The sequence below is a fragment of the Ornithodoros turicata genome, chromosome 3 (assembly GCF_037126465.1).
Source record: "Ornithodoros turicata isolate Travis chromosome 3, ASM3712646v1, whole genome shotgun sequence".
NCBI classification, from domain to species: domain Eukaryota; kingdom Metazoa; phylum Arthropoda; class Arachnida; order Ixodida; family Argasidae; genus Ornithodoros; species Ornithodoros turicata.
This window is the reverse complement of record NC_088203.1, coordinates 94157928-94181058: the sequence shown is the minus strand read 5'-3', so window position 1 is coordinate 94181058 and position 23131 is coordinate 94157928. Positions and strand designations below refer to the sequence as shown.

Sequence of the window (23131 nt, the reverse complement as noted above, 5' to 3'; positions counted from 1 at the left end):
CACCCTTCACAACACTCCCAAAACCATCGACCGTAACAAAAGCTGTCGGGCAACCTTGATGCACGCTCTGCATTATAACAGCGGGCGACTGACACACCAACCGCCCTGTACCTCCTCCATCCCCCTTCCCCCTACGTTTCTCACGCGAGCAAGTAACGCATATCCTGACCTTACGCGTCCAAGCAACAAACACTGGTCGCACGTCAGGACTGTTCTACTGTTTCCTTTCTACAAGCGACAGGGGGCAGTAAAGTTTACGAGTTACAAGCGACTGTTGTATATTGTCCGAACGCATTTACACGAGTGCAGGGCACCTCTTTTCGCAGTAGACGCGCGTGCGTAGCGGAACAGGCGGCACGCACTGACGTCCTTTGGGGGCGTCAGAGGCGGGTTAGGCTAATGAGAGACATAAAGCCTCGAACTGGAGGTGCATTCAACTGTCGCTGCGCAGTGCTCGCTTTTACGACCAGTAAATCTTCCGAATTATTCTGACGCGGCTCGGATCAGTAGTGAAGGGGAAAAGTTTGCATCAACAAAGGTGGCGTGCCCTGTGCCAGGTTTACGAGCGGCTCTTTTATTATTACGAATGCGTTTATTAAACCGATCTCCTCCCTTTTCCCCCTCCCCCTCGTTGTTGTTTCAGGAGCATAATAAGTGCAGCATGAGTAGAGCGAGTAACGGGTATGATTTTTGTTTGTGACAACGGATGTCCCGGCCTGTCCCTGTGATAACTATGAGATATAGCTATGAGGAAAACTATGATCACAGAAACACCACGTAAGCGGTAAAAGTTTTACCGTTTTAGGAGATGATGATGGTGGTGATGATGGATAGAAGAAAAAAAATGCGTTTTAGTATATATTTACCGGAGTTGCGCAAATTCTCACTTTTATTCTCGTCATACGCGTGATATGGTACAATGTACGTGGTATTGAGAAAGGCACTCATAATATAGGAGAAACATCCTCGTTTCCTATCGGCATCCACCACATTCAGGGTTCGAACCCCGGCCAAGTTGTATAGGTTCCTGCATCGGGACCCCTATGTCATCGTCATGTAGACGTTGCTATTGTTGCTTGCTCTTTCGCTGGGGTTTCGTGAGAACTTTCCCCCAATACTGTTGGGACATTTCCCGATGAAGTCGACCCAGTCCGCGTGGCTGAGATGGAACGTAAACACGAGACAACAACAATTATATTTTGACGATGAAGTGGGGAGGTTTTCCACTCTAGGAGTGGAACGCTGCCCCATAGCTAGGGGCTCTAATATGAGTGATGACGATGATAAGGGATGACGATGATGATCGGAGTGGCGATGGCGATCCTACGTAAACACGAGCTACCTGCGCTGAGCCTGAAAACTTGACTGCAGTGATCTCCGCAATGTTGAACTTTTAAATGTCAATATGTTGTGGGCTTGTGGCCCATCTAAAGCAAACAACGTAGAGCCGAGCTATGTTCGACGTTACTAAAAGAGAGAGAGAGAGAGAGAGAAAGAGAGAGAGACGTTGGCTGCGAATGTGGAGGGCGTACTTATTGGAAGTATGACCAATGGCAAAGAATGAACGTTGCTTAACTCAAATCCAAACCAATCCTGTACTAGACAGCCTTGCTTAGCCCTCTACGCGTACTTTGTTATTCGTATTACGTCATTCCTCCACATATATTAAGCATTCAAAGCAGTAACATTAAAGGGCGGTACAATCAATTAAGAGGCACAGCGCTTAGCTCTGCAAAAAGCTTCAAGGTGACAAGAAACGGAAAAACCGGAAGAACGTCTTTCCAGTACAGAGAAGCAGCAAGTGGAACAGCGGGTGATGAAACTGATAAACTGCTTGCCTTCATGAAAGCTACGCTATTGCTTCTCGGTAGTACTCTCTCACACATTAATACCCTTAGCCACACGGCAAACTTAATGCATTTAGCGGAATGGCAGTAACTTCACCTCCTAACCAACCATCATCTGGAATGACATCGTTCTCTGTGTCTCTGTGCCATTCGAGATGACGGTTAGTTAGGAGGTGAAGTTACTGCCATTCCGTTTAATGCATTAAGTTTGCCGCGTGGCTAGGGTATTAAATTAATACCCACTGCACTGACGAAGATATACTCCAGAACTTTTGCTGTTAAAATGGGCCGCCAATCACTTTCTGAGACCTTGTGAGCTTCTGTGAAACTGTGTCCATACTGCAGTGACGCAGAAATACTGAGCCATGCGAGTTGTACTGTGTTGTTCCAGTGGCCTATATACGTCTCAATAAATGTAAACAACGTAGAGTACGGCGCTGACCCATTCTCTGTTTGACTAATGTGTAATGCTTCCATGGACGCTCGAACTGTGGCAGGATACATTGGGCAACGACGTTGTCAGTACGTAACCATTACTTATTTGCAGAGCAAGGGTGTTTGTAATGTCAACACGCGTTTAATCACTCAAGCTTTCCATCTCACCCGTTTCTTCTGTTTACCAGCCCAGTACAGGTTCCGTTGCAGTCCGTTGTCCAACAGCGTTCATTTTGTCGTCACGTCAGATTGTTTACCCTGTTAAGAGGTCAGGAAAACATCGTAAGGCGATACGTAGAACGCTATCTCATATCGGTCAATATATGAAATTTTGCTGCCCTGCTGGCATGGACAATACGACAGGCAAGGAAGAAAAAAAAATATTATTCCACGAATTCCAATATGTCAGAGCTCGTCGCAAACGCCTCGGCACCTTCATAACAGACCAATTCCGGGTCATTCGCGGACAAATTCAGCACCAAGAAAATGTGCAACAGCAATGTCTGCTTCATCCCACAAAACACACTTACAAGATCAGGAATGTTTTTATATAACATCCACGGTGTGTGTGTGTGTGTGGGGGGGGGGGGGGGGGGGAGTCCGTTTCTTATAGGGAGATACAATAGTGATGAAACCATCTCACGTTGTTACGAGGTTATAAAACGAAATGGTACATACAATCAAATCTACAAGCCACACATCTTCAGCTATGGTATTATGGCCTTCGGGCTAGATAAACTATAAAGCGAAATGGAGACCTGGAAAGCAACGTGCGTACGTTGTTTATTTTGACGTGCAAAAAGAAGAAGCAAAACAACGATCAGAAGGTTCGGGGACGAATGTTTCTCGCTTATATCCCGAGCGAGGACGTAGTGTTTTTTTCATTCGTTCTGGGTCGTACGGGGGTGGTTTGCCGTTTTTACGATGAAGCGAGCAGCTGTGGTTGCGACCGCGGAACGGAATCGAACCGAAGGAAGAAATTTATTTGTGTACATGTAGCGGGAAAGGAAAGAGCAGAAGTCTGAAGTGCGCGGGGTAAACAGGCGCAGGTCATGCGAATTTTTGAGTATTTTCGTCGGCGCGGACCGGGTGTGGAGCTGCTTTTACTTCTGGCACGCGTCGTGCAGTGAAATTTTTGTAGTTTTTATACAATCCCGAAGCGAGTAATATTTTAGAAGGAGGCATCTGATACCGTATACTCTATATTTAGCATATTCTAGGCTTGTAAGCGAGCTTCTTATTAAATTGGTTGTTTAAAGTGTTTGCATTCGATCATGCAGAACGACAAAGTTGTCCGCACGTGCAATGATTGTGCCTATGTTAGCCACGTTTTAACTTGCACCAAGATAATGGCGGTATAGGCACGCAATTTTCTCGTCAGAAAAAAAAGAAAAAAAAAGATAAAACGTGAAATAGAGCGACAGCGTTGCAAACTGGTACCGTGCCAGCAAGTTAATGGTATCCTCAGTCGCATAAGAACGTCGAGCTTTGTGGTCAAATTACCACACAAATTTAACGTTGAGTTACCCATATTTGTTTCAGCGTCTCCTTGCTCTCCTTATTCTTCCTTACACACTCATTCAATTCCATTTTCTCCTCTCATTTTTAAATAAACGAATTTCCCCCTCTCCCCGCCCATTCCAATCGTGTAACTCCTCCCAGTTACTCAGCTGCAACTGTTCTCGCTACATATTGCCTCTTACAAGATCCAACCCATGAGAATGAAGGTGCAGGGTGACTGTTTAATACACAACAGAAAAAGAAAAAAAATATCAATAGTTATTTGAAGAAGTAGATTGTACCATACACTCTTAAAAATGAACTTCACCGCATAGCATTCTCCTAGCCAACCATTATCTCGAATGATAGCGTTATCTGCCCTGATTTGTTGAAAACGGGAGGCGTACGCCTTTTTGTGACAATTATGAACAGCATAAGTGTCACAAAACGGCGTACGGCTCCCGTTTTCAACAAATCAGGGCTGAAAACGATATCATTCGAGATGATGGTTGGCTAGGAGCGTGCTATGCAGTGATGTTCATTTTTAAGAGTATACCATATAAAACTGGCAGCAACCGACAGTTCCGGCAACAGTAAGGGTAAGTAAGTAAGTAAAACAGGAGGCGTACGCCTTTTTGTGACACTTATGTTGTTCATAATTGTCACAAAAAAGGCGTACGCCTTCCGTTTTCAACAAATCAGGGCAGATAACGATATCATTCAATATCATGGTTGGCTACACTCTTAAAAATGAACTTCACCACATAGCACGCTCCTAACCAACCATCACCCCGAATGACAACGTTCTCGCCCTAGATTTGTTGAAAACGGGAGGAGGAGCCTATTTTGTGCCATTATGCACGGCGCAAAATAGGCTCCTCCTCCCGTTTTCAACAAATCAGGGGCGAGAACGTTGTCATTCGGGATGGTGGTTGGCTAGGAGCGTGCTATGTGGTGAAGTTCATTTTTAAGAGTGTAGGAGTGTGCTATGCGGTGCGGTTCATTTCTAAGAGTGTATAGAAACCGGCCTAGGACGCACATTCCCCCAGGGCGTTAGTCATGACGTTGCCCACCACGTTGCCGACAACGGCAAGCCTTTTCACCGCCACCACCACCTCTGTTCTGAGGCCAACAACGGCAAGCCGGTTTTCGTCACCACCACCATCTGTTTAACATATGCACAGCATTATGCTGTTACCGTTCCTGATTTGTGGAAAGTGTGAGGCGCACGCCTTTTTGTGAGAATTAACATAACCGCATAAGTGTCAGAAGGTCAGCTCGCCGTTGTAGGCCTCACAGAGCTGGGCAACGTCACGACTAACGCTCAGCGGGGAATGTGCGTCCTGGGCCGACTTCTACGTGTCACAAACAGGCCTGCGCCCCCCGTTTTCAACAAATCAGGGGAGAAAACGATGTCATTCGGGTTGATGTTTGGTTAGGAGCGTGTGATGCGGTGGAGTTCTCTTTTAAGGGTGTGTCATTCTATCGCACCGACAGCACAGCAACAGAACGCGAAGCGCTGTTTCCGCTAACAGAGCACGACAACGGTGAAACACTTGACGCATTGATCCGCCGTCAACAGCACGAGACGGCCAGCGAAGAACAACACATCTCCGCGGAGATTCCCTCCTATTGTTCTAAGGACCGCCGATAAAAAGGCGGACTAGAATGGCGTCGATAAATCTGCGCTCACGAAGGCTCCGCAAGAACTGAATACCGTCCGCCTTGAAGCATTACGCTCACAAGGAACAATACCCCGAACATTGTTTGCTTCCTCCGCGATCCTTCACCCATATGTATTGCTTCTGTCCAATGCTGCCTGGCTGCATGTCGGATATCAGAGGTAAACGGTTTATTTTGCGGGCTGAAGGGCTTGGAAAGTCCTCGACTGTTCCGACGTGAAGCGTGAAGTAAATTGAAAAGATGTATAGCGAGCAACGTAACATCTTCGGTAATCGCAACAACGGAGAATTAAAGGGGCACTAAAATGCAAAAACAACTTGTTCTCAGGCGAAAGCTAGAGTTTCAATAAACACTATGCAACCGAAATTATTTTACTTAGCGCTGCCGTTTGTCACGATAGCCCTGTTCAAACATCCACGAAAACACCGTCGTTTGCGGCGTTCAATTGGACCCTCAAGACGAAGGAACAGCAGCAGTCAATCAGGCAACATAACATGTGCTCGCGATTCGTGTATCCCTGAGATTCCAGATATGGCTGGGCTTCCACAATGATGCCAATACATATAGAGATTCGAGCATAGCCCGCGCGTGGTCTTGTATATGTACGCCGCTTCACTGCACCTCACTGTTGCGTTTTAAGAACGACTAGTTTAACTGTGTACTTACCCACACTCTTTAAAATGAACTTCACCACATAGCACGCTCCTATCCCACCATCATCCCGAATGACAACGTTCTCGCCCCTGATTTGTTGAAAACGGGAGGTGGAGCCTATTCTGTGCAGTGCATAATGGCACAAAATAGGCTCCGCCTCCCGTTTCCAGCAAATCACAGGAGAGAACGATGTCATTGGGGATGATGGTGGGATAGGAGCGTGTTATGTGGTGAAGTTCATTTTTAAGAGTGCAGGCCAGGCCAGGCCAAGGAACGACATTATTTCGTTTTACCGGTCGCACTATTTCTTTAGAGCGAATACACTCCGCAGTGGGGCACGCACATCCAGTAGTACAACTTCAGGATGCGCGAAGTAAAGCAATGGTCATGCGGTGATGCCGAGAGCAGAAATAGCTTGGTACGATTTTGAGAGTCCAATTTCGTAACGGAATGGAAATTTTCAGTAATAAGGTCCACTGCAAAATTAACGCAGCCTTTAACGTGCTTTGAAATGAATTTGTGGTGGACAATTTAGTGCCCCTTTAACAGTGAGACTAAATGTGAACAATTGTATTTTGCGCTGGTACGTGAGTAATAAGGAGGAGGCAATACATGGCGTAGTTTCGAAGCACCAGAACACATTTCCTCTGTCCCGCTCTTGAACAACAACAATAAATGATGACGATGAGATGGGGTGTCTCACCGCGGTGGTGCGGTACCCTACCCCATTGCCCGTGGAACATTATGTGAAGATGATGTGAAGATGATGAAGGAAGGATGAAAACACAAGAAAGAACTAAAGGGTCTGGAGCAATCCAGTGGAGCACAGGAAGTCCATGAACAGGTGAAGAACCCGACGATGGAGCACAGGATCTTCATAGGGGCCAATGAGTGCAGCTAAGGTAAGCGGCCTCTTGCTGATGCGGGCAAGCTCAGCATACAATATCCGCCTTTGCGGGCCGTAGAGTGAACATTCTATAAGAATGTGCTGGGCGGTCGTCACGACACCGCAGGTGGAACAGAGGCCTGTGTCATAGAGTGCATCTGATCATGCACTTGAATTGCGGGGTGAAAGCCACATTGAGCAGGAGTCTACGCAGGAGGGAGGTAAAATGGCGTAATAGACGGCAGGGAAAGAAAACGCCAAACTTGGGTCTACCGAGTACATGAGAGATTAAGCCGTGAAGTCGCGGCGCCATTGGTGCAAAGCCAAGGGTTGAAACCATGCAATTAGTAGGGTCCTTCTGTCACCTCTCGATAGCACAATGGGCACGGCTGTCGGGGACTCGTGGGCAGCCGTTGCTACTCTGTCAGCCTCCTCATTGCCTCTTAGACCGCAGTGACCTGGAATCCACTGCAGGGATATATGACGACCTTCATCATGTAGACGATGAACTTGGTGGAGAATGTCTGCTACGATGGAGGCTAGAGACCCACGAAGCCCCATGGTTGCCACACATTGCAGAGCAGCCCGCGAATCGGTGTAGACCACCCAGGCACGCGGAGGGAGTTGGGAGATCTGCTGCAGAAACAGTAGAATGGCATACAGCTCCGCCGATGTTGATGACATACGAGGTGACAGACGATATCCACGTGCGACTGCATTAGATGGGACAACAAAAGCACACAACGAACCATCCCGTGTGAAAGATCCATCAGTGAAGACGATGGTGCGGTCAGGATATTTAAGGTGCATCATGTCCGCTGTCAACTGCTGAAGAACTAAAGGTGGCACTTGATGCTTTGGAACCTTGAGGCCAGGGACAGATAGGGAGAGTGAGGGGAGCGCAAGCGACCACGGAGGCGTTGTGGGAACTGTTGGGTGGATTGTGAACGGAGGCTTTGGCTTCGCCAATAAATTTTTGCTAGAAGGGGATGACGACGGTGGTGCGTTCTGAGGCGCATGTAATGGCGAATGGCTTCCATCTGCCGTAGGATTTCTATCGGTAGCTTACGGGCTTCGGCTATCACCATTCGAGTTTCCGCGGCTCTCGGAACACCAAGACATATCCTCAGGCTTCGCGCAAGTATACACCGAAGTCGCTGTTCTTGAGTCTGGGAGACGCCATGCAGGACAGGGAGGCTGTACACAAGTGTACCACGAACTAAAGCGTGATGGAGGGCCAGAAGGGACTTCTCATCCATTCCCACTTAGCTCCGGCAAAGTGACGGATGACAGATATCCACCGGTGGGCCCTAGTGTCTAAGTGGTAGACATGCTTCTTCCAGGACAGGCTGGAGTCCAGGATGACGCCCAGAAATCTGTGGTGTTTAACTTGTCTGAGCGGCGCATTACCAATGAAAAGCTGGCATTGGCGCATATCCTTCTTAGTAAAGGCCAGCGCTGCTGTTTTTTCAGCCGAGATATCCATGCCTGCTTCCGTGAGATACCGCCAAATCCTATCCAGCGAAAGCTGAAGACGACGTCGTATGGCTGGCCTTGATTTCCCAATTGTCCAAATACAAATGTCGTCGGCATAAATGGAAATTTTAACTCTTCGGCCAACGCAGGACTTTAGGCCTGCCGTTACCAGATTGAAGAGCATTGGGCTTAAGACACTCCCTTGTGGTACCCCATGAGCTAAACCAATCTTTGGCGTAGACCCCTTATGCGTGCGAACAGAGAGTGCTCTGTCGCGCAGAAACTCCGCCAGCCACAAGAACATTCTGTCAGAGGCCTGGGCTTGCAGCAGTGCGTGCAGCACAAAGGCGTGACTGACGGTATCGTAAGCTCTTTTGACGTCCAGGAAAACCGCCATGACAATTTTCTTCTGGCTCTTCGTTTGTTCGACGGAGGTGACAAGGTCGAGGACCGAATCCATGGCGCTGCAATGGCGACGGAAACCTGTCATATCTGCAGGGAAAGCTCCATGTCCCTCAAGCCACCATTCTAGCCTATGCAGGACCATTCACTCCAAAACTTTACCGAGACAACTTGTCAGGCTGACAGGACGAAAGGAGGAGAGATCAGAAGGTTGCTTGCTCGGCTTTAACAGAGGCACAACTAACGCATCTTTCCAGCTCGCCGGCACTTCCCCGTTTCTCCATGAGGTGTTGTAGACACAGAGCAGACAGGAAATACCCGCATCGCTAAGACTTCGGATGGCCCGATAAGTGATGCCGTCTGCACCTGGCGAGGAGTTGGTACGTGAGAGGCGTACGGCAGCCCAGAATTCGGCAACTGAAATCTCCATGTCCATCACGTCGCTGATCACTGGCTGTCTACCCGCAATGGCTTCCGTGATTGTAGAAGTACGGTCACGAAATATTTCAGCGTATGCAGCCTGCGACCTTGCAGAGATACTCTTACCAAAGTCGTGTGCCACGTCAACCTCAGATTTCTTGAGAGACAAAGCGAGCGCACCCAAAGGATTTCTAGGTGAGGGGGTCTCTTTCAGACTCCGGGCCACACGCCAAACCTTGGAGACACGAGCAAAAGGCGAGAGACCGGCCTCAGTCAACCTCAGTGACCGGACTCAGGAGTCAAGCCACAGTTCTATGGACGTTGTCTCAGTTAGGGGGCACATGGAATTCAGCCACACCATTCAGAATAGCTACGGGGAGATATAAAAGATGTTATTATTATTATTATTATCAACATTTGGGAGGATGTCCCGGATCCCAGGGTGCTGTGTAAAACCTACCTCGTTGAGAAAAAATTTTCTGTCGCTGTCTCCCGCTCTCTAAAAACAGAACCTTCACCACATAGCACTGTGAAGGCCAACCGTTGCACAGAATGATACCTTTATCGCACCTGACCTGTGGAAAGCGCAGGGCGTACGCCTTTTTCTTTTTTTTTAAACTGCATGAGTGCTCCAAAAAGGCGTACGCCTCCCGTTTTTAACCAGTCAAGGGGCACAACGATGTCATTCAGGATGGTGATTGGCTAAGAGCGAGCTCTGTGGTGAAGTTCTGCAAGCCGAATAAAGGGGCTATAACTCTACGAAGCTAGCCCGCCGACTGTGGCGGCTCCAAAAGGCGATTTTAACTTGTTGGCTCCGACACCTTTTGTATAGATGAATCCGATAGGTCCGTATCTGCACCACATATAGGACGCTGCTAGCCAAACCATCATCCCCAATGACAACGTTCTCGCTCCTGATTTGTTGATAACGGGAGGCGGAGCCTATTATGTAACCATTATCTACGGCATTATGGCTACAAAATAGGCTCCGCCTCCCGTTTTCAACAAATCAGGGACGAGAACGTTATCATACGGGATGATGGTTTGCTAGGACAGTGCTATGTGGTGAAGTGTGGTGCCGGCTGTGCTGTCTGGGGTTTTTCCTGGGTTTTCCTCAGACACTTTCAGCCATATGTCGGCACAGTTCCCCTAGAAGTCGGCCCAGGACGCACATTTCCCCAGGGCGTCAGTCGTGACGTCGCCCACATACGTGAGGCCGACAACGGCAAGCCCTTTCACCATCACCACCAACACCTAATTTTTAAGAGTGTAGACCAGAACGTTATGTGTACCTCCGCATTGGCGTCTGATTGACGTAATAATGACTTCAAATGACGTAACAATGAATGGAAGTATCTCGATGGCGGTACGTCTACCCTCCCGTACCCGAAAAAAAGTGCGTTTTTGAATTAACGCTGCACACGTTATGAAGGAGAAGTATCGAACAATGAATTCTAAATAGAATTACGAAGCGTAGAAGAACAATACTGCACCTATTACACCCGTAACTAAATACCTGCTGATAGGAGTTCTTACCTCCTTTAAGGCATCCCCCCCCCCTTCTGTTTTTAGAGTGTAGCACGCGCATTGAAATATCCATCGAATTTTGACACGTAAGCGAGCCGAAGCCGATATCAGGAAAGCAGGGAGAACAGCGCTCATTCCACGTAAGAGGGTCACGTGATTTTGAGCGATGGAGGTGGTATAGGCGTTTATCTGCTGACTGCATCAACAGCTTCGCGGCACAGATAAGCTGCCGACGGCAAAGGGCACGTGCTCCTGAGGCGCGCGCGATTTTGGATTCAGCTCATTTGCTAAAGTAAAATTCGGTGATGGATATGTTTCAACGTATATACGTGCTCGTTTCAGGACCCTTTTTAAGAAAAGTCTCCCAAAAATATTTTTCAACAAATTTAAAAAAAAAACGTTAAAATTATCTTTTAAAAATCTCGCATTCTGCTGTCGCACTTTTGGCTGGAAGCCCTTAAATAAAGAGTTAATTAATTTTAGGTAATTAGGCATCGAGTAGTTACATACTAACTTCGAGAGGATGTCTGTCTCGCCGTTAACTCAACTGCAAAAACCGCGTCTAAACTGCTCTCGTAGCTTTTTATGAAAAAATATGTAACGAAAAAAGACACCCTGTATATCTATTCAAAGAAAGATATGGAGGAAAAGTCAGTCAAACACAACGTCTACTCGCTATTTCATTGAAAGCAGGAAGAAAAGAAAAAGAAGTGAAGGAGAAGAAGAAGAAGAGGGACAAAAGAACTTACTAGTGGTTCGCCACTGATTCAGAGGCTACTCATAACTTCTGTGTCGGCCGACGACAACGGCAAGCCCTTTCAACATCACCACCACCACCACCTGTGTCGGAACAGTTCCCTGTGAAGTCGGCCCAGGACGCAGGGTCCCCCCCTGCGATAGTCGTGACGTTGTCCGCCCAAGCGTGGCCGATTACGACAAGCAGTTACATCACCACCATCGCCACCACCATAATTTCTGTGCCTCTCACACTCTAAGAAAAAAAGGAGCAAAATAAGGAGTTAATTGCAGCTTCTAGTCCCCTAGGTTGCAAGTACTCCCCATTTTAGTCCCCGAACCCAGAACATTTACTCCCCAGGACTGCAAATAGTCACTGAACTGCGCAAATGGTCTTCCGAATGCAACAGTCTACGTAAATATGCGCTCTTGGTCAGTTTGATGGCATAAGGCTCTGCAACACTATCCACCATCTTCGTCTTCAACGCTCTGCGCTCAAAGCTCTTCTGACATTTCTGGACACCATCGGACTTCGATCGTTATTGTAAAGGGGCTCGTTATTTTATTCCCCCCATTCCACCAAGCAATGGGGTAGAGTATCGCCTGTTGCGATGAAACTCCCCACTCTCCAAGGCCGAAAATAAAGTTGTTGTTGTTGGCTCTGCAACTCAGCCAACTTAGCAGTTTTCCACCCACTCAGAGTAAGAAACAGTTAGCGCTTCTTTCTTCGCAAATTGTGCCCTATGTATGTCGCAAGATTTTATATCACTCGATATATCACGGTTGACGATTTGATTCGAAGTATTTTCATGCATGCACACGAATTATGTACCTGTGACTCTTAGAACGGAGCGTCAAATGCAATTTCCACTCTGTGACGTTCATTTACTCCCGTGCATTTACTCCCGAAAGGGACTCTTAGAACGGAGCGTCAAATGCAATTTCCACTCTGTGACGTTCATTTACTCCCGTGCATTTACTCCCGAAAGTGACTCTTAGAACGGAGCGTCAAATGCAATTTCCACTCTGTGACGTTCATTTACTCCCGTGCATTTACTCCCGAAAGGGACTCTTAGAACGGAGCGTCAAATGCAATTTCCACTCTGTGACGTTCATTTACTCCCGTGCATTTACTCCCGAAAGTGACTCTTAGAACGGAGCGTCAAATGCAATTTCCACTCTGTGACGATCATTTACTCCCGTGCATTTACTCTCGAAAGGGACTATTTTTTGCGGCAATGTATTCAGTCCCCAAAAGGAGTAAAATGATTCCTTTTTTTTTGTTAGAGTGCAGAGCCGGCAGTTCAGTCGGTAACGTGTTGGCTTGTTTAGCCCTACACCTCGGGTTCGATCCTGGCCGAGGATGGTAGCAATGTGGGAGATGTAAATGTTACTTCCAGCGCCGCACGTCGGAGATTTCAGGCACATGTCAAGACAGCCCCGGGTGGTACCAATCTTACCCTGTGGCACGCGCAGCATGTCGCCACACTATAGGCTGACACACCTTACGTGCAAGTCTACTCAAATTACCATTACATTAATGTGCTTCTCAGGAAGTGGAGTACTGCTTTAGTCACACTCCACTGTTGTGAATGCCGTATAGGGCCTAGTAATCCCGCCAAAGATAAGATCGTACATCCCACATCACCCAGCTGCCGCCTCAGAGTGCCACGGGAAGCGGGTAGAGACGATACATGCACAATGAGGTGTAGAAGTGTGTGAAGGAAATTGATGTTCTGAGACCTGAACACACAGAAGGGACAAATACATACAAAGCCTCAATCTTTCATCGTAAAAGTGTGTGCTTGCGCAGGTATATGGGACTCCACCTTAGTGCTAAAGCAGATCCAGAATTAGGGTGCTCCTATCCGACTTCAAGTTCATAAAGGTTACTTTTACTTCCTGGCTATTTCTTGCTACTATATACCCCGGAAAGGGATAAGAGCTACAATCATGGAGGTATATCGCCGCCAAGGGGAATGTAGCACATTGAGAGTGAAGGGCATACGAAAAGATGGCGGATGCCAGACAAACTGGGAAGTCGATTTACATATTTTGTGAGCGCGAATAATTTACGTATTCGCTTTAAAAGCATACAATGCGCTCCAAGTATACCGGGTGTTTCAGTTAAATCCCCGGGCTAAATAATTCGCGAACGGGTGCACCAATCGACGAGCTTTCTTTTTTACAAGTATCTGTCCGATACCACCTACAAGCTGCACACCGTGTGGATTAGTGGGAGGCGCTCATTATTAAGATAAAAATGCAAATGAGTTAAGTAAAAAAGCGTAACTTCTAAAGCAGGGCGCTGTCGGCATTAAAATGGGTACCACCCCTTTTGGGACCTTCAGTGGACACCTTCTAGAGAAAAATCTGCCACCGAAGCGGGTCATTTGTTGCAGTAATTAATTAGTTTCAGTTTACGTATTTTTGTCGCGGCTTGTCGCTGCGAAGCGCAAAAGGACGCTCTTTCACTCCCTTATCCATCAATGAATTACGTCCTTACACCAATGAATTACACCAATGAAATACGCCCTTTTGCGCTTCGCCGCGACCAGCCGCAAAAAAATTACGTAAACCGAAACCAATTAATTACTGCAACAAATGACCCGCTTCGGTGGTAGATTTTTCTCTAAAAGGTGTCCACTGAAGGTCCCAAAAGGGGTAGTACCCATTTTAATGCCGACAGCGCCCTGCTTTAGAAGTTACGCTTTTTTACGAAACTCATTTGCATTTTTATTTTAATAATGAGCGCCTCCCACTCATTCACACGGTATGCAGCTTGTACGTGGTATCGGACAGATACTTGTAAAAAAGAAAGCTCGTGGATTGGTGCACCCGTTCACGAATTATTTAGCCCGGGGATTTAACTGAAACACCCTGTATACGTCGTCACCGACGAGTGTCTTTCCAACATCATTAGTGCGCAGGCAACATGCTGGCGCACTGGTGGTGGTGGTGGTGGTGGCGGTGCTGGTGAAAAGGCTCGCCGTTGTCGGCCTCACAGATGTGGGCAACTCACGACTGACGCCCTGGGGAATGTGCGTCCTGGGCCGACTTCTAAGAAAACTGTGCCGACATATGGCTGAAAGCGTCTGAGGAAAACCCAGGAAAAACCCGAGACAGCAGAGCCGGCACCACCACGCTCGCTTGCTACCTCTCCATCCTCTCGTTATGGATTCCCTACAAGTTCACAAGCTCACCTGCCTCTTACATATTTGCTTAATTTCCGCACTGTAGTAACAAGCAATATTACTCTCGACGGCTGTCCAAATATCGATATTGACGAGATCCACACACCCAAACGCACTTCCGTCTAACATCTAGTTGATGCCATCAACCTAGTCATCATCGCAATCATCACCCTCGTCATCGTCGTCATCGGGAATTAAAAAAAAAAAAAACAGCAGCAGCATTCCAGGAGTTTTACACCAATGTATACATGGTGCAAATGATGTGGAGTTGAGTTGCTGGCCTCACACTAGTGAAGCCAAAATCTTTATTTTTTTCTTGAAATCAATCAATCAATCTAGTTGATGACATCTGACTGTCTTATGTATTGAATCCAGCGAACGCATTATCAATTCGATCCTTACCTCGCCAGGCGAAACACGCTGCGGGGCATCATCACGAAGACGCGTTCAGAAAGAAACACAAACGAAAGATCTTCGTAATTACGCTTTTCCAACTAGGACTAGTCCAACACCAAATACTACAATATCCACGAAGCACAGCGCGGCTATAATACATTTCTGTAATGAGTTGTCCGGCTTCAAGTGTAGGGTTATTTGAGCTGGAACAATATTGCCTCTGGCAACAAAACGTGTGTTCAAAATAAACATGTTCGCGTCCCTTTTGTACTGACTCCTCCAGAGTGTGGCGCCCTCTGGAAGAAGGGGAAAAAAAGTCTATTAGACGGAGGTCCGCAGGTTTGTTTTTTCCGCTCAGGGCTGCGTCTTTGTGAACTTGATGAAACCGCTCGCTGAACCGTGCAATGAAGTAACGGGAAGGTTCATGTTGGGGGCCTAGTGTAATCAGAGAAGAAAATGAAGGAGGGAGAAAGTAACAAATAGTTCTAAGAGCAGAACACAAACAGGGTTTCGTTTGCCCGCTGTCTGTCTTTCCTTGCCTCATTTTGATTTTCCAGGAGGAAAGAAGTATGTATGCGCACGTTTTATGATTTCTTAGTGCAATTTAGCTTGATCAGCGCCGAGATTAGTCACTCAGGATTCTTCAGACATGTCTCCATCAAAGGCTACCAAAGCAAAGGGGACAAGCCAAACAAGAATCCTCTAAACCCTTGTTGTTTACGTTTTCTTTCTCCTATTTTAACGTTCGTTTTTATTTTACTTTTTTTTTTTCATGTCTACAGAAAATTTCGATTCTAGTGCTGCAAAACGAGTTGTCCAAAGCTTGAGGGGAAGTGGGTAAGGAAGAAGGGAAGGGGTGGGGAGGAAGGAAGTGAGAGGTGCCCGAATGATTTTCGGCAGCTGTTTTTCTACATGTTTCTTCCAGAAGTAGGGGGAAGAGAGAGAAAGGGAGAAAGGGAGATAATAACGTGTACTTTGACCTCTCCATGTTTTGTCTCCATGTTTGAAACTGCAAAGCGCTTTCATCTGTATATGTAAGTCGTGATTATGAGAGACGCTACGCCCATACGACCTACGTTTCCATTTCTTATCTAATCTAATCTAATCTACGAGAGCCGCTGTGTACGACGATGGCGCAGAGAAACGATTGGGCGCGAATTCTTAGTACCTTCCTCGCGTCTACTTAAGTTACTAATTAGCCGCGCTCATTACTGTCATTACTAGCTGCTACGCCGTTACCATCATTCTTAACTTGAAATGCGTTTCCTCGGTCTCGAAAAAAATGTTGAAAACGGCGGTCTCATCGATTCCTGAAACGCAAGCTGCACAAAAGCGGCAAAGTCTGGTCAGCTGCTCCGAGTCGTTGTTTTCCCGCATTCTTGCACAAGCCGTAATTAATTTGATTACTGATCAATCTCAGCAGCAGCGTTTAATAAGAACGCGCATAACAAGGCCGCGAACATGCTGTTCAGGGAGCTGACGCGGCAGAACCCAAGGGCAGCGCCTAACAAAAGCAAAAGAGAAACGTCCCTTCTAACACAATTTGTCAGGTACTCGGGAATAATTACATCGAATGGTGATTAATTGCTCCGGCCGCAGAAAGGCTGTTAAGATGACAGAAAAGAGGGAAGACAGATAATGATCGCGTGAAAGCGACGAGAAATCGCAAGGAATGGTTAGCGTAGCGAATGGTTAACGTATACTACTCGATCTAGTACGCGAGGCTTGAGAGTATTCTGGGATTTGAAAGGAACGCGCGTGCGTTGGTGTACGGACTCATTCCGACTGTGCGATATTTTGAGTGTGTGTGTGTGTCTATAAGTAACCGCAGTCAGAGGAAAGGTCATCATTTTTAAACTGACTGATTGATTGATTAACTGGTAAAAGAAAAGAAAATGGAGATATTAGTCCCAAACTACTCGGGACTGGCTACTCCAGGACGCTTTATTTAGGCACAACACTCGACCCATTTTTTGTTCTTTTTATGTTCAGGTCAGGTCAGGTTAGTTTAAAAAAAAAGCAACAGATACATATTAACATGAGGAGTTTCCTCGCAGCAGCTGTGGGTGTTTATGTGAGTGAGATGGGAATCCATGGGATGGAGCACACGAACAGACGCGCACAAATGATAGGTGAAGCATGCCACCCACTTGATCTTAAAGAGTCGTCCCGTCGCCCACCTCTGTGAGGCTGATAACGGCGAGCTCTTTCAGAAGCACCATGTGCTGTTAGTAGTATAGATATAGACTGTATAATTTTCGAGCGGCATAAGAACCGAGCGGCATAAGAACCGAGCGGCATAAGAACCGAGCGGCACAAGAACCGAGCGCTATAACGGGCTCTTTTTTCTAATCCAAGATGGCCGATTCTAAGCCAACACAATCCAGTTCTAAGCCAACACAAGCCAAATCCAAAGCCATCTGATTGGCCACCATTAGCTCCGCCCACTTCACACGTTGATTGGCCCATGCTAAGCCTACTGATCTTTGATTGGTTGACCGTAGCTCCTTCATGCTAATTAATTGGCTCCGCCCCCACTTCACACGCTGATTGGCTCATGCTAAGCCTTGACTGAGCATTGGTTGGTTTACCGTAGCTCCACCCCTTCATGCTAATTACTTGGCTCCGCGCGCGCCCGTTGATTGGCCACCGCTACTGATCGCGCGCGCGTTGATTGGTTCACCATAGCTCCGCCCCCCGCCCGTTTATGTTCATTACTTGACTCCACCCCCAGCGGGCTTCACGCTGATTGGCCGGCGCGACCGCTGATTGGTCCAGGCGCGGCTGCAGCGACCCCTGCTGCGGCCCTATCTCAGATGTCCAAACTTACCCATCTGATTGGTCCATTCTAAGCCACTCTCCCAGCCCCCCCCCCCCCCCCCATCTGATTGGCCGCCGCCACTGCCTTCACCGGCACCCACCCGTTGCGGCCCTATCTCAGATGTTCAAACTTATACCGATTGGCTCGCCACCAGACGGCGCGCGGCGGCGGCGGCGGCGGCTTCAGATGGTTCTAACCTATCTCAGATAGCTCTATGAGATCGAACAGACAGGGAAAAAAATACCTTTCAACTAAAACCTATCTCAGATAGCTCTATGAGATCGAACAGACAGGGAAAAAAATACCTTTCAACGTTTATTGAGTACATGTTTGAGGAAAAGCATGGCAGTTTTGGAGAGGTTGATTCCCTTGATGCTGGGCATGGTTCCACGGAAGTGACGGATCATGTAGACGTCTCCGGGACAGCGGCTGAGAAAAATTTCGTCCTCCGTGAGTTGGCACTTCCGCGTGCACTGGATATCTTCGTAGCTGTCGCTCACGTCCAGCGAGTGAAGGCACGTACGCAACGATCCAGTAGCGTTCCTGTCCAGGTTAATGCCGGACCGCATAGGTACCACGTGCCACTCTCTGATGGCCAAGATGTCGCCGGGGCATTCGTGCGCGTACGTGTGCTTATCCTTCTCCAGCTTGATGCTCGCAGTGCAGTTGCCGGCGTCCAGCGCCAGTGCGCACGAGACGAGCGAGAAGAGAACGAGGTACCACATCCTTCCAGTGACGCAGGTCAAATGACGCTACTCCTACTCATCCTCTGCATTATCTGTGCGACGGAGGAAAGAATGCCGTGTGAAATCCCGCTATCTACGTCATCCACTCGAGCTTACCATATTCGCAGCTTCCGTACGGGTAGGAGTCCACGTTATTGTAGAGGTACCGTTTGTCGTCGTACGCCATCAGACTTCTTTTCACGTTTCGGATGGTGTACATGCACTGTTTCTTTCCCACTATTGACACCTGTTCGTGCGATACGCTGGCGTGCTTGAATAGGGTATCGCGGTACGTGTCATGGAGGAGGTGTTTGCGCACAATGTTCTTTTTGACCCCTTTAGCTCTTGCAATTTGTTTTCCCCCGGCTAATTTGATGGAATACATTTTGGCTTTCAGGCATATTACTTCCTCGATGGGTACGCTACCCGTTTCACTTTTGAACGCGCCAAGTCTACCGCGATTCCTCTCGCTGTACAGTGGATGATCACGATCGAAGGAAGACAAGTCTAAATGGTCGTCGGCGATCGCGCGTAACTGATCTTCGTAGTCCTTGCAGAATAGGCCGAGGATCAGAGAATCCGTGTCAAAGTAGCAGGTAATCACCGGACAAGTGAGCTTGCTCAGCAGGGTTTCATAATAGAACGAGTACATGGTTAACTTACTCAGTTCTAAAATCGTGAAGCCAATCTGCAGGGGGAAATCGCATCGCACTTTTCTCTTGCGCATTTCGTACATGACACAATCGGGGGACAAAATTTCCATTCGCGCGCATTCCGCCCGACTCCCGAGGCGACTCGCCGTCTCCTCATCGAAGGCTACTCGAATGTCTCGCATATTAAATTTATTTAGCAACGTACGCCCGAAGACCGCATTATTTGAGATTTTATAGAAATTTTTCTCGAACGTCGTGCTCGATGCGACGCGTCTGGCAACATTGTCCTCAATGTAGGGACGCAGGAATGGTGCCTGACGAAATTTTAGAATTCTGTGAATTTTCGTCACCCGCATGCCCAATCTACAATAGAGCGCGAGCAGCGCGTAATGAACGACGTACTCGACCTTGTCCTTGCACGTGAGCAGCAGCTTTTTGCTGTTCGCCGGCTGATACATTAACTCTTCGAGGAGCCCTCGCTGGAATGGTGAGAGCCATTCCTTCGGAACGACAGCCTTCTCGGGAGCCAGGGGGAAGTACCGCGTCAGCGCGTGGATAGATTTTGGATACTCCAAATCGCACACGTACACGTATCCCACGTCCGAATCTGTGGGATGACGCATAAAATCCACGGAGCTAAAATCCTCGACCCATTCGAAATCGCCGACTGGGAGGTGCTTTATCATACTGAATCCGTAAAGATTGTTGCAATCTATGTACGATATGTACACCTCCTCTTTATCGGGATCGTAGCCACTGCACAGCGGGTTGTTAGCCCGTAAATGACGCCTGCTCGCCTGACAGAGTCCACCTCTAACACCCGATTCGATGGTCCGGTACATGTCCTCGGCGATGATCAGCTCCAATTTTGCCCGCGTGTAATTTAGAGCGCATTGCCACGAATAGGATGCCAGCGAAACACAATGAAGCAATTCCAATCCGCGCGCGTCGTAGCACAGGCGCCGGAAGTGCTGCATTACGTCAGCATGTAACAGGGCATCCGTTTTCAGGTACAATGCATTATAATCCCTCAGATTCGAGCATCCAAAACGTTCAAATACGTGCAGCGCGTACTGATAGTCTTCGTCGCTTATATCCTCCCCCATCAGATCGTTTCGGAAGGCTGATTTTGCCGGCAGAGCCAATTCGTCGTAGACCGCGAACGAGCTAACGTGGCTGTACGGGAATACACCTTTACGAAGCAAAATTTCGTAGTCGTCTCCAAATACCTGCTTCAGGCATTGGAACGCCTCTGCGCCCCCCATGGATTTGACGGTTTCCACGAGCTCTCCCAGCGACGAATTTAGGTACTGCATGGTATCTCTGAATAGGAAGGTGCCAATTTCGAACGATCGGATTTTTTCCATGGAACTGGCCACGATGAAGGGAGCTCGCTTCCACCCGAGAAGGTGAAATTCCCGCAGTAGTCCGGCCAAATCGTAGGCCAGATTGTGCACCATGATGGGCAGTTTTTCCCGCGTCGTGCACGCTACGTTACAGGGGTTGCACAGCGTTGCGATGTAATTTGTCTCGCCAGCGGTACAACGCTTGGAATGGTCGTGGTGCCGGACACGGGATACATCTTGCGCGAACTCCCGCCCGCAGTACGCGCAGTGGGTGGCAGCTCTGTGCCGCGCTCGTTGCTCATCATTCAGCACCATTTCCGCGGGGCAGGCGTTCAGGGCGATCATCTCGTCCCGCATTTCCATCAAAGCTCTGACGCACTGCCTCGCAGAATCTTCACCGTGGTGCGTCCTGATGCGCATCACCTTCGAGTCGTGGGTGCGTACGAGCACGGCACAAAAGCTCGAGGTGACGTGACGCTGCATGCCAACACCACTGGGCGCGAGTACGCTCTCCGTGTCCAACGCGACGACGTAGTTGTACTGCTGCTTGTACTGTATTTTAGTAAACTCTACAAAGTTTTTGCCCGGTTCGCAAAATTCCAATATGATTTCGTTTACGTCCGCGCACAGGCGACGATGTTTCGCCATGCTCTCTTCCTTGTTAAAAGAGCGCGTGCAACGCTCGCATACGAAACGCCTGTTGTCTCTCATCAGTAAGCGCTCGAGAGACTTGATTCCGAAAAAATGTTCATCTACAGCCAATAAGTGAATTTTCTTTTCATACTCGAGTTTTGGGGATCGCGACACGTGCACTCCCTGATCGACGTACTCGTATACGTACACGGATATCTTGTTTTTATCTTCGAATTCGTCCAGATCAGAGTAGGAAACGGGGAAGCGACTAGGCCACCAGTACTCCGCGGCATAGTTTTCACATTTTTTCCACGAATTACTTTCCTGCGGGTGCAGGAGGGCAAGCGTATTGTATTTAAAACACTCACCCTCCTTATGTGCCGGTAAATGAATATTCGTCAGCACGTTCCTGCGTTTAGCCAAATGATCGGGAAGTGCCCCTTTGCATCCGAATTTTTTAGTTTTCACCGCGGAAATGCATATTTGAACCTTTTGGACGTCGGTGGACACGAACCCGCTCCCTTCCCGCTGATAATTTTCTACGCGTCCCGTGGACTCCTGAATCGCGTCCATTAGGGTATTCGCGACGGCTCCGTCGCTGTGGACTTCGCGAGCAAACGCCATAAAGTGGGCTATGTGCGCGGTTATCTCCCCCCGAGTTTCCTTCACCATTAAGACATCGGAACAAATGCAAAACCTAAAGGGTATTCTTTGCGCTCTCAATATGGCGAGCATATCGTGAAAGTGACTCATTAAATATTGTCGTAAATCCTCTACTCCCTGATCGTGAACAGATGCCAATAGCGTGAATCTTTTGACGATACCTCTAAATGCGGCGTCAGTCTGGAAGAAGGGCAGGAAGGATGTATCCACGTCGGGGTGCGATCGCATCACGTGAGCAGACAGTGTAGGAGGTGCGCCGTCCCGAGAATCGTCGTCGTCGTCCGATTCATCCTCGATATCGTGAGGATCAAAAAAGCAGAACACACACCGAGGCACTGAAAATAAACGCGCATCAGTAAGAAACGTGCAACAAGTAAAGGAGGGAATAACTTACTTGTGAAGCGAGTGAAAGCAGACTGTTCCCCCCCTGAGGCGATCGCGCGGCTTATAAACCGGCATCCACGCTACATGCGCCAACACGTCGGGGCTCGCTTGTTTCCACGCGGTCGTAAATCATGTGGCACCTCGAGGATGAGGCCGCGTTGGGGGCCATCTGTTTAATATCAGAACGCGCGCGCGGCCGCAATGGTGAGCATTCACCGTCGAAGAAAATGTTGCGTCAAGGTAATGTAAATAGGTCTTCTCCGAGAAATTGGGTCACCTTGAGTCGGTTGCATGTTCCAACACGTTGGGGTCGCCTGTTTTATATCAAAATGCGCTTCATGGTCAAAATGAGTTTATACTATAGAACGGTGAGCTTTGTTTTATTCTCGGGGAAGTTGCGTCAAGGTAATGTAACGAGAAATTGGGTCACCTTGAGACAAGCCCCAACACGACGGTGCCATCTGTTTAATATCAAAAACGCACTTCCACCCATCGTGGCGGGCCCTAGTGAAAAAAATGTTGCGTCAAGGTGATGTAACGAGAAACTGGGTCACCACGTAAATCATGTTTTCCGAGGCCACGCGTATTAAAACCAAAAGTAAACTGTTGTGCTTGATGAGACAAGTCTATCTGAAGGAAAATATCCCTATGAGCCAACCAACTCATCGCCGAAACAAGCGCCAAAAACAAAAGGGTTCGCTTATGCAGTTTCCAAATGTCCTTCGCGCGCGCATCATATATCACATGCTGT

The 23131-nt window shown here is 48.0% G+C and overlaps 2 protein-coding genes and 1 long non-coding RNA gene across 4 annotated transcripts in view; 1 reads left to right on the top strand and 2 right to left on the bottom strand.

Moving 5' to 3' along the window:
• LOC135388851 (hemicentin-1-like) overlaps window positions 1–23131 on the top strand; it is a 381823-nt gene that overhangs the window by 72508 nt on the left and 286184 nt on the right. The gene's annotated exons all lie outside the window — the stretch shown is intronic.
• The window catches only part of LOC135388852 (uncharacterized), a 105453-nt gene that overhangs the window by 76940 nt on the left and 5382 nt on the right, over window positions 1–23131 (bottom strand). The window lies entirely within an intron of this gene.
• On the bottom strand, window positions 18279–22532 carry LOC135388849 (uncharacterized). The gene is made up of 3 exons (XM_064618694.1): window positions 22391–22532; window positions 18819–22331; window positions 18279–18754 (listed from the first exon to the last, which is right to left on the bottom strand). Coding segments are annotated over exons 1-3 (3534 nt in total). The 5' UTR covers window positions 22392–22532; the 3' UTR covers window positions 18279–18734.